Here is a 12201-nt window from a genome sequence, read left to right as displayed (position 1 = left end):
TTCATGGTTCTACGTTATAAACTTCTGTGAAGCACCAGGTGGTTCAAGGTGCTCAGTACACATCAAGATAAGTTTCCTGAGGGGTCTAGTTTCCAAAATAGTGTCACTTGTGGATTTTTTCACTGTTTAGGCATATCTCCAAACGTGACATGGTGCCCACTAATTACTTCAGCAAATTTTGCATTAAAAAAGTCAAATGGCGCTCCTTCCCTTCAAAGCCCTGCCGTGCACCCAAACAGTAGTTTTCCCTCACATATGGGATATTGGAGTACTCAGGAGAAATTTCACAAAAACTTATGGTGCAATTTCTCCTATTACCATTGTAAAAATGCAAAAAAACATTTTTGTGGGGGAAGTATGATGCTTATTGTTTATTTTCAGGGCTCAATGTTATAAACCTATGTAAAGCACCTGGGGGTTCAAGGTGCTCACCATACATCTAGATTAGTTCCCGGAGTGGTCTAGTTTCCAAAATATCACTTGTGTGGTGTTTCCACTCTTTAGGCACATCAGGGGCTCTCCAAACGTGACATGGCGTCCACCAATTATTCCAGCAAATATTGCATTCAAAAAGTCAAATGGCGCTCCTTCTCTTCCAAGCCCTGCTGCGAGCGTAAACAGCAATTTTCTCCAACATATGGGGTATCGGCATGCACAGGAGAAATTGCACAACAAATTTTTGTGGTCCATTTTTTCCTGTTACCCTTGAATGTGGTTTTGTGCACCTTGAGGTGTCCAGTTTATAGAATGGTGTCACTTTCAGTATTATCTGTCATACAGACCCCTCAAAATCACTTCAAATGTGAAAAAAAAAGGTTTTGTAAATTCTGTTGTACAAATGAGAAATCGCTGGTCAACTATTAACCCTCATAACTTCCTTTGTACTTTCTTTGTTTTTTTTGCAGAAGAGAAACAAGAAAGGATCAGTAGACATTACCAAAATAAAGTGTGTAGAAGTTGTAAAGAATGAAACAGACCAGATTCCTTGCCAAAATAAATATGCATTTCAGGTATGTGGTCACTTATTATCTGTCTGTTCACCTGTTTCATCATATTACCAAGTGCTCTGCTCCCTGTTACAACTTGTGAAGGATTATAATGCACACACACACACAACCTTATACTCAATTAAAAATTGAATTGCTGGTTTTCCTATCTTGTCCAAGGGTGGAGATATTGGTGTAACTTGTGCAGCTGCACAGGGGCCCAAGAGGTCAGGGGGCCCATTTCCACTTCCAAAACATGTGTACTTGTGCATTATAATGAACTATTGGATTGCAAAGAGTCCATATATTGTTTTTGCACTTTTGTCTGTGTCCGCTAGTGATCTTATCAATAAGCCTCAAATGGCTCCCTGTACTCCGCACTAAACCGTGTCCAGAGCCATGGTGATCTGCTCCATACACAGTTACATCGAGGTGATAACAGCTTATTGTGAGGGGTGTTGGAAGCAATAGACCGCCTCCGATCTTATTTATATTCATTGCCTATCATAATCGTACGTCATTAATATAAAAGTTGTGGACAATCACTTTAATTCTGCACCAGATATAAATGTCTGCTTAGGTCAAATTCACAGCTTAGGCTTAAAACAGCTATCGTGGTTTTAATTGTATGGTTATAAATCCAGGGAAAGGTCCAATTTACTCATACTGATTGAAAAGAAAATTAGTACACTGATATTCTATCCCACACAGATGCCCATATGGTCCATGATTACTCATATTTCCTAGATCTCTCTCAACATTCAATAAATGGCACCATTTCACCAGTCACTGTTGTGACCAATGATTAGCGGTAGTGATGAGCGAGTATACTCGTTGCTCTGGTTTTCCCGAGCATGCTCAGGTGATCTCCGAGTATTTTGGCGTGCTCGGAGATTTAGTTTCTGTTGCTGTAGCTGCATGATTTGCGACTGCTAGACATGTGTGGAATGCCGGTTTGTTAGGGAATCTCCACATGTATTCATGCTGTCCAGCAGCCGCAAATCATGCAGCTGAGGCGATGAAAACTAAATCTCCGAGCACATCCAAATACTCGGAGGACACCCGAGCATGCTCGGAAAAACCCGAGCGACGAGAATACTCGCTCATCACTAATTAGCAGACATTTTTGTCGTGTTGAAATGGGACCAAGAAGTAGAGAGCATCAGGGACTGAGTAACTTGTAACTGGAGCTGCCGAATATCAGTGACGGTAAATATCACATCTTTTATTCTTTAAAGTAGTTTGAACCTTGGAAAATCTTTTTTGTTCGCTCTAACAAGATAAATGAATAACATAATTTTTTTGGTTCAAATTATTTTTGCCTGATAACTTAAAATTTCTTGCATAAGTGTGTAGTTAAAAGGCAAAAATTTGCCTGCAGCCACTGCATACTTTTTGTTATTGACTTCAATATATAAATATATATACTTGAATACATAAAAATATACAGTTAGGTCCATATATATTTGGACAGAGACAACATTTTTCTAATTTTGGTTCTAGACATTACCACAATGAATTTTAAACAAAACAATTCAGATGCAGTTGAAGTTCAGACTTTCAGCTTTCATTTGAGGGTATCCTCATTAAAATTGGATGAAGGGTTTAGGAGTTTCAGCTACTTATCATGTGCCACCCTGTTTTTAAAGGAACCAAAAGTAATTGGACAATTGACTCCAAGGCTATTTCATGGACAGGTGTGGGCAATCCCTTCGCTATGTCATTCTCAATTAAGCAGATAAAAGGCCTGGAGTTTATTTGAGGTGTGGTGCTTGCATTTGGAAGGTTTTGCTGTGAAAGAAACAGTGGTCAAAGGAGCTCTCCATGCAGGTGAAACAAGACATCCTTAAGCTGCAAAAACAGAAAAAACCCATCCGAGAATTTGCTACAACATTAGGAGTGGCAAAATCTACAGTTTGGTACATCCTGAGAAAGAAAGAAAGCACTGGTGAACTGATCAATGCAAAAAGACCTGGGTGCCCACGGAAGACAACAGTGGTGGATGATCGCAGAATAATCTCCATGGTGAAGAGAAACCCCTTCACAACAGCCAACCAAGTGAACAACACTCTCCAGTAGATAGGCGTATCAATATCCAAATCTACCATAAAGAGAAGACTGCATGAAATTAAATACAGAGGGTTCACTGCACGGTGCAAGCCACTCATAAGCATCAAGAATCAAAAGGCTAGACTGGACTTTGCTAAAAAACATCTAAAAAGCCAGCACAGTTCTGGAAGAACATTGTTTGGACAGATAAAATCAAGATCAACCTCTACCAGAATGATGGAAAGAGAAAAGTATGGTGAAGGCGTGGTACAGCTCATGATCCAAAGCATACCACATCATCTGTAAAACACGGCGGAGGCAGTGTGATGGCTTGGGCATGCATGGCTGCCAGTTGCACTGGGTCACTAGTGTTTATTGATGATGTGACACAGGACAGAAGCAGCCGAATGAATTCTGAGGTATTCAGAGCCATACTGTGTGCTCAGATCCAGCCAAATGCAGCCAAACTGATTGGTCGTCATTTCATACTACAGATGGACAATGAACCAAAACATAAAGCCAAAGCAACCCAGGAGTTTATAAAAGCAAAGAAGTGGAATATTCTTGAATGGCCAAGTCAGTCACCTGATCTCAACCCAATTGAGCATGCATTTCACTTGTTAAAGACTAAACTTCAGACAGAAAGGCCCACAAACAAACAGCAACTGAAAACCGCAGTGAAGGCCTGGAAGAGCATCAAAAAGGAGGAAGCACAGCGTCTGGTGATGTCCATGAGTTCAAGACTTCAGCCAGTCATTGCCAACAAAGGGTTTTCAACCAAGTACTAGAAATGAACATTTTATTTACAATTATTTAATCTGTCCAATTACTTTTGGTCCCTTTAAAAACCGGGTGGCACATGTTAAGGAGGTGAAACTCCTAAACTCTTCATCCAATTTTAATGTGGATACCTTCAAATGAAAGCTGAAAGTCTGAACCTCAACTGCATCTGAATTGTTTTGTTTAAAATTCATTGTGGTAATGTCTAGAACCAAAATTAGAAAAATGTTGTCTCTGTCCAAATATATATGGACTTAACTGTAGGTCATCATTATCAGATAGGGGGGGTGTGACAGCTAGCACCCCGCCAATTAACTGTTCTCAGTGCCTGCTGGAAGTGATCAGTTGCGGAGCGAAACTACATAGCTACATCAATGTATGGTGACTGCTTTGGGGTGCAATTCCACCCATATTCAAATCAACAGGCATGGATGTGGAGTAATTGACCGTGGCGACTATTGACAGAGCTGTGTAGTTCCGTAGTTCCACTCGGCAACTGAGCACAGCCATGCGCCACCGGCACTGAAAGGCAGCTGATCATCAGAGTTGAGAGATGTTGCATCCCTACCGATCTGATATTGATGACTTATCTTAACTCCTTAGTGACCGGGCCAATTTTTTAAAATCTGATTAGTGTCAGTTTATGTAGTAATAACTCTGGAGCGCTTCAACATATCCAAGTGATTTGGAGATTGCTTTTCGTGACACATTATACTTTATGGTAATGGTAAGTTTAGGTTGATATGTTTTGTGTTTATAAAAAAAAAGCAGAAATTTGACAAAACTTTAAAAAAAATAGTAATTTTCAAACTTTGATTATCCCTTTAATCCAGACAGTCATACCATAGAAAAATATTAAAAAATACAGTCATATGTTAAACTTTGGGCACCCCTATTAATGTTAACCTTTTTTCTTTATAACAATTTTGGTTTTTGCAACAGCTATTTCAGTTTCATATATATAATAACTGATGGACTCAGTTATATTTCTGGATTCAAATGAGGTTTATTGTACTAACAGAAAACGTGCAATCTGCATTTAAACAAAATTTGACCGGTGCAAAAGTATGGGCACCGCAACATAAAAGTGACATTAATATTTCGTAGATCCTCCTTTTGCAAAAATAACAACCTCTAGTCACATCCTGTAGCTATTAATGAGTTCCTGAATCCTGGATGAAGGTATTTGTGACCATTCCTGTTTACAAAACAATTCCAGTTCAGTTAAGTTTGATGGTCGCCGAGCATGGACAGCCCGCTTCAAATCATCCCACAGATGTTCAATGATATTCAGGTCTGGGGACTGGGATGGCCATTCCAGAACATTGTAATTGTTCCTCTGCATAAATGCCTGAGTAGATTTGGAGCGGTGTTTTGGATCATTGTCTTGCTGAAATATCCATCCCCTGCGTAACTTCAACTTCGTCACTGATTCTTGCACATTATTGTCAAGAATCTGCTGATACTGAGTTGAATCCATGCGACCCTCAACTTTAACAAGATTCCCAGTGCCGGCATTGGCCACACAGCCCCAAAGCATGATGGAACCTCCACCAAATTTTATTGTGGGTAGCAAGTGTTTTTCTTGGAATGCTGTGTTTTTTAGCCTCCATACATAACGCCTTTTTGCATGACCAAACAACTCAATCTTTGTTTCATCAGTCCACAGGACCTTCTTCCAAAATGTAACTGGCTTGTCCAAATGTGCTTTTGCATACCTCAGGCGATTCGGTTTGTGGCGTGCTTGCAGAAACGGCTTCTTTCGCATCACTCTCCCATACAGCTTCTCCTTGTGCAAAGTGCGCTGTATTGTTGACCGATGCACAGTGACACCATCTGCAGCAAGATGATGCTGCAGGTCTTTGGAGGTGGTCTGTGGATTGTCCTTGACTGTTCTCACCATTCTTCTTCTCTGCCTTTCTGATATTTTTCTTGGCCTGCCACTTCTGGGCTTAACAAGAACTGTACCTGTGTGCTTCCATTTCCTTACTATGTTCCTCACAGTGGAAATTCACAGGTTAAATCTCTGAGACAACTTTTTGTATCCTTCCCCTGAAAAGCTGTGTTGAATAATCTTTGCTTTCAGATCATTTGAGAGTTGTTTTGAGGAGCCCATGATGCCACTCTTCATAGGAGAATCAAATAGGAGAACTACTTGCAAGTGGCCACCTTAAATACCTTTTCTCATGATTTGATACACCTGGCTATGAAGTTCAAAGCTCAATGAGGTTACAAAACCAATTTAGTGCTTCAGGAAGTCAGTAAAAAGTAGTTAGTAGTGTTCAAATCAAGAAAATGATAAGGGTGCCCATACTTTTGCACCGGTCAAATTTTGTTTAAATGCAGATTGCACATTTTCTGTTAGTACAATAAACCTCATTTAAATCCAGAAATATAACTGAGTCCATCAGTTATTAGATATATGAAACTGAAATAGCTGTTGCAAAAACCAAAATTGCTATAAAGAAAAAAGGTTAACATTAGTAGGGGTGCCCAAACTTTAACATATGACTGTAACATTTCCCTCATGTCTGCTTTACATCAGCACCATTTGTAAAATGTTATTTTATTTTGTTAGCATTTTAGGAGATTTAACAATGTAGCGGGAATTTTTCCTTTTTCTAAAGAAAGTTACAAAATATTTTTTTTAGGAACCTATCCAGGTTTGAAGTGACTTTAGGGGTCCTAGATATTGGAAACCCCAAAAAATTGATACCATCTTAAAAACAGCACCCTTTGACATATTGAAAACTGTTGTGAGGTGGTTTATTAACCCTTCAGTTGCTTTTCAGGTATTAATGCAAAGTGGTATAGCAGGAATGATAAAGTGTATTTTTACCACCTAAATGTTGCTAACTTCTGAGCAGGTCAGTGTAGCCGGCAGACTCTAAGGCCGCTATTTAGTCGTGAATTGCCATGGCAAACATCAGGACCACACAATCTTGATGTCAGGGTGCTGATGGGGATAAAGAGGAAGCCCCCACACTCTGTAACCATTTATATGATGTAGTCACTAATGACTGCAGCATCTAAGAGGTTAAACAGATATGGTCGTTGTCAACACTGATTGTGGTGATGCAGCAAGTTGTCAGCTATAGTATACAGTCGACAGCTGCTGGATTGTCACCTGTATGGGGATGCCATTCTCCTATATCTCAGGTCAGTAAAAAGACGTATTGACGGTCATTAAGGGGATAGGCCATCAATATAAAGTACAAGACAATCCCTTTAAATATTAATCTGTGCAGGGAATTTAAACTGTAAATATGCAAATATATATAACAATATAAAAGAGTAATCTACATTTATTTTTGGACAAATTGAGCTTAAAAAAGAAACCTAAATAATGGTCAAGGGTGGACATCTAATGTCAATGTTTCCAAAGATGCTGTACTGGGCATCATATATCATTCTGGTAAATCTGGAATTGTGGTCAGTGCTGACTTCCTTTGTTAAGTCCTGAGTGTGTTGCGGTGTGGTCTTCATGATCTTATTTCCTCGCTTCCTTTCATAGATTATCTATGATACGAACACTTTGTATGTATTCGCACCTACTGCTTACAGCCGGTCCCAATGGGTGAAAAGTCTGAAAAAAGGTGAACTTTACAGTGTTTCCTTTATTGATGATTTATAAAATCATTACTGTTTGTTATTAATTCTGGATTGTCTGCAGTGTTTAGTTAGCCACATGGGTCCACGTTTATGAACCAGATTTTGGTGTCTATTATGTCGCTAAAATGACACATGATGATGAATGTAATTTTAGCAATAAAATTTACTCATCAAATTGAGCAAGTTTGTCTGGTCTCCAAAGCATGTGTAATTTTACAGCAGATTTAGTATGAACAATGGGTATATCAAATGTACACCTGCTCATAGACAAATGTTTTATTACATCATTGAATTACCTCATCACCAAGAGTACCTTCTTGGTAAAATTTGGCGCAAATTACTTTAAAAATTCAAGACGTTGTAAATGTGGACTACGGTGTGTAGTAAAGAAAGATACTTAAGATTATTTTTATACACACACATGTATATTGGGTATCTAAAGTGTACACACCCCTGTTAAAATACCATGCAGTTGCTCACTTTACCTTTCTACCCAGCTAATTCTTCTCTTTTCTCTGCTCTATGTAGAAGCAGGAAGTTTCTATTCCCTTTATTTATCATTACCCTCTTCAGCTCCTGACCCAGCTGCTCCCTCTTACCTCCCCTGCCAGGGACTTTTGCTGTCACTTAAGACTCGTACAGGAAAAATTGACCTCCTTTTACATAGAGCTTAGAAGGATTCAGCTAGTCAGTTTTCAATCAAGTGCTCAGTGGCGTGACGATCGCATTCACAAAGGTCACAACGGGGCCCGTGTGGGTGAGGGGCCCGCCTACGCCTGCACAAACGTCTACTGGATGTGCGTCCTCGTGCCCCCTTTGTTGCAGCTTTTTAGCAGAGGCCTTAAGGTTTTGTTTCAAAATTGACTGATAATTGGAATTCTTCATAATTCCCTCCAACATTGATTAAGGCCCCAATTCCAGCTACCGAAAAACAACCTCAAAGCATAATGCTGCCTCCACCATACTTCACTATGAGTATGTTCTTTTGGTGATGCACAATGTTGGCTTTTGGAATTATGGCAAAAAAGTTAAATTTTGTTCACATTGGGGCCACTTCACAGACAAAATCCAAGAAAACGTTTGTTCCAAACATCTTGGAGAACTAATGTAATTACAGACAGACTTGATGTTGCAATCAGGGATTTATAGGGGCCATATCATCACTTCCTGGGCTCTGTGTTCTTCTATACCCTGAAGACAGTTGTTTTTAATTAATTTGCTGTATGTTTGCTCTGTTGCAGTATAAATTTGGAGGCAGACGCCTTCATGATGGAAAAGTATCTGCCTGTATTTCTCAGTTTCAAAGACAAATCTCCCAACACCATTTGCTGAAAGGCAGCACTAAACTTAGAAGGCACTTCCACTATGCTTCACTGTTGCCTGTAGACACTCATTATTGTACTGCACTCCAGCCCTTCAGTAAACAGTCAGCAGGATTTCACCCATAAACTATTTCTATGCACTTCTGGCTCTTTCAAAGATAAGTCCAGCAAAAACTGTAACTTGCCAGTCTATTCCTCTGTTACTGAGAAGTCAGCCTTTGATTTAATATGGAAATGAGACTTTAGATTTGAAGCCTCAGACACTCTATTCCTAGCATAATGCCACCTCCTCCTACTTTACTACTTGACTGGAGGCTTCAGATCTACCATAGCCCTTAACCCTACCATAGCCCTTCATTAAACAATCAATTAAATTGCTGATTTCTCAGTTATGGAGGAACATGTAAAGGTACTGCTGGATTTGAATATCTTTTCTTTTTTTTTGGGGGGGGGGTGAAATCCTGCTGACAGATGTCATGAATATTATACAGCATTCTTTGTTTTCAGTAGTGGGACAACCTTTTTAAACATTTGGTACTATTCCATAACAACGATTATCTTGTTTCTCTATAGAAATAAAATATAACAACAATACATTGTCCAAGTACCATCCTCAGTTTTGGGCAGATGGTGTGTTTCAGTGCTGCAGGCAAACCGACAAGTTGGCTCCAGGATGTGAAGAATATAATCTGTTTAATGATTGTAAGTAGGAGAGAATTTTTTATTACTTCCTTACATCACATTGTCCTATAGTTTTAAATCCAATAATACAAAGGGGCAGATAAATAAAAGTATCCCTCTTACCTCCCATGTCTGTTAGCAGAATACAAGCTACCATTTATGTTGGTGTGTACACAGAATGACATAGAACAGGCATTTGTCTACTGAAAGACTGCAGGAAAAGTGTGAGAAATATGCTGTCTTCCAGTGTCCTTGCTGAATTAGTTATAGACCTTACTCTTTTCAAGAGGATATGTTCAAAAAAATTGATCTGTGATTGGCAGCGTCTGGGAGAGAATGGTGAAAGCGCACTCTCCCAGAGATAAGAGATAACAGTAAAGAAATGTCTAGTTGGTCTGCCAGGAAAGATTTCACATATTGTGCTCCAAAAGCAATAAGTATGAATATCTCTACAGTGGAGTGACGCGGTGCAAAATAGAAAAGAGTGGCAGAATCGGAGGAACTGCCACATAATTGAGCAAGGATGCTGGGAGATATTATATTTCTCACGCTGATATTTCACTTGCTGCTCTCCAAAAGCAACAAATGTGAATATATCTTCAATGGAGTGGCAAAGCACAAAACGGAAAAGACTTAACTTATTTTTTCAGCAAGAATCAGGTCTTCTTCAAAGGGGCTGAACCCCCCTAGAAAACCCCTTACTAATAGACTCAGTGAAATAAAAAAGATACTCCTCTCCCATACTTGCACCGTGCCATGATACAAGAAACTCTACTCCCATACTTGCACTGTGCCATCATACAAGATACTCCTCTCCCATACTTGCACCGTGCCATCATACAAGATACTCCTCTCCCATACTTGCACCGTGCAATCATACAAGATACTCCTCTCCCATACTTGCACCGTGCAATCATACAAGATACTCCTCTCCCATACTTGCACCGTGCCATCATACAAGATACTCCTCTCCCATACTTGCACTGTGCCATCATACAAGATACTCCTCTCCCATACTTGCACTGTGCAATCATACAAGATACTCCTCTCCCATACTTGCACCGTGCCATCATACAAGATACTCCTCTCCCATACTTAACCGTGACATCATACAAGATACTCCTCTCCCATACTTGCAACGTGACAACATACAAGATACTCCTCTCCCATACTTGCACCGCGCCATCATACAAGATACTCCTCTCCCATACTTGCACTGTGCCATCATACAAGATACTCCTCTCCCATACTTGCACCGTGCAATCATACAAGATACTCCTCTCCCATACTTGCACCGTGCCATCATACAAGATACTCCTCTCCCATACTTGCACCATGACATCATACAAGATACTCCTCTCCCTTATTTGCACCGCACCATCATACTTAGTATTGTGTCCCTGGCTGGTCTCTTGTAGCATTTACATTAGTGATTTTAAGGAAAGGGTCAGATGGCTTTATAACTGGGACAGGGATCGCAACGCAATCAGGGGACTGGCCGGCGATTCTCCCGACAGCTACATAGAAATACATGCTGTCATGCTCAGGTCAGGAGAGCCGCCAGCCAGTCCGAGCATTGCGCTGTGATCCCCGTCCGAGTTATGCAGCTGACTGACACTTCCCTTTAGCTCAAATGAAAGATGAACGCTGAAGATGACTAGCGGCTACTGATTGGCTGTAGTGCTAATGTGAGATACCCCGTCCAGCTGTAATATATGTGGCAGCGATAACGTTCTATAGTCCAAGAGGGATTCTCATGCACCACTAGTGGTTCCTTACTGACTTGGTTAGACCTCACCACAAGGTCCAAAGCCATAGAAAATCCAAGATTCCGTGGCACCAGATAACATAGGAATAAATCATAACCTTTATTCCATCCCCAAAATTACAGCCATGTAATTGTTGATATGCTTCTGGCTTGGAAGGGGCCCTTTTGGGCCGAGGGATTGCTTCACTAGTCTGCTTCGATTGTGTTTCACCATATGATTTTTAGGGATGAAATAAAGGTTATGATTTATCCCTATTTTCTCTGGTGCCTTGGAATCTTGGATTTTCTATAGCTTTCTACAGGTTTAGCATGTTGCACTTTTTAAGGTTCACTTGTGACCTTTTTACTGGCACAATTTATTCTAAATCTTAGCACAACATTTTTCTAAGCTGTTTATTCTAAGTGTCTGAAGGAGCCATTCTTGGCTGTCCTTACTGGGCCGGGAAGTACTGACAGGAGGATAATATCATAAGGGTCTCGTATAGAACCTGAAATTATGTTATGTAGGACATTTTCTCCACTATCTCTGCATATAGGGCCTTAGCCCAAAAAATAAATCTATGTATTTTCTTTTCTATAGTTCCAAGGAAGCCCCCACCTCCTACGCCAGATGAGGTAAGAGAAGCAGCAGATATGCTGTATGACACCTTGTACTTTTTAATAGATTGAACTAAGTAAGGATGTTAACACAAAGGAGGACAGTTTGCAACTACAGACAGATTTGAGTAAATTGGAGAATTGGGCTGAAAAATGGCAAATGAGGTTTAACACAGATAAGTGTAAGGTTATGCACATGGGAAGGAGAAACAGATGCTACAATTACTTACTAAATGGGAAACTGCTGGGGAAATCAGACATGGAAAAAGACTTGGGCATCTTGGTCAATAAGAAGCTAAATTGGAATGCCCAGTGTCAGGCAACTGCCACCAAAGCAAATAGGGTCATGGGATGCATTAGAAGAGGTCTGGGGACTCGAGATGAAAACATAATTCTCCCTCTGTAC

At 40.1% G+C, this 12201-nt stretch overlaps 1 protein-coding gene across 6 annotated transcripts in view; it reads left to right on the top strand.

The window, feature by feature from the left end:
* The window catches only part of TEC (tec protein tyrosine kinase), a 181765-nt gene that overhangs the window by 80857 nt on the left and 88707 nt on the right, over positions 1 to 12201 (top strand). For all 6 annotated transcript variants that reach the window (XM_073583479.1, XM_073583476.1, XM_073583480.1 and 3 more), the window contains 4 exons: positions 906 to 1010; positions 7330 to 7411; positions 9323 to 9451; positions 11779 to 11813. In XM_073583479.1, coding sequence (XP_073439580.1) covers positions 906 to 1010; positions 7330 to 7411; positions 9323 to 9451; positions 11779 to 11813 — 351 coding nt within the window. The remainder of the gene's footprint in view (positions 1 to 905; positions 1011 to 7329; positions 7412 to 9322; positions 9452 to 11778; positions 11814 to 12201) is intronic.

The sequence above is a fragment of the Dendrobates tinctorius genome, unplaced genomic scaffold, assembly GCF_039654945.1.
Source record: "Dendrobates tinctorius isolate UK_male_01 unplaced genomic scaffold, ASM3965494v1 ptg000079l, whole genome shotgun sequence".
NCBI lineage: Eukaryota > Metazoa > Chordata > Amphibia > Anura > Dendrobatidae > Dendrobates > Dendrobates tinctorius.
This window is presented reverse-complemented; position numbering and strand designations above follow the sequence as displayed.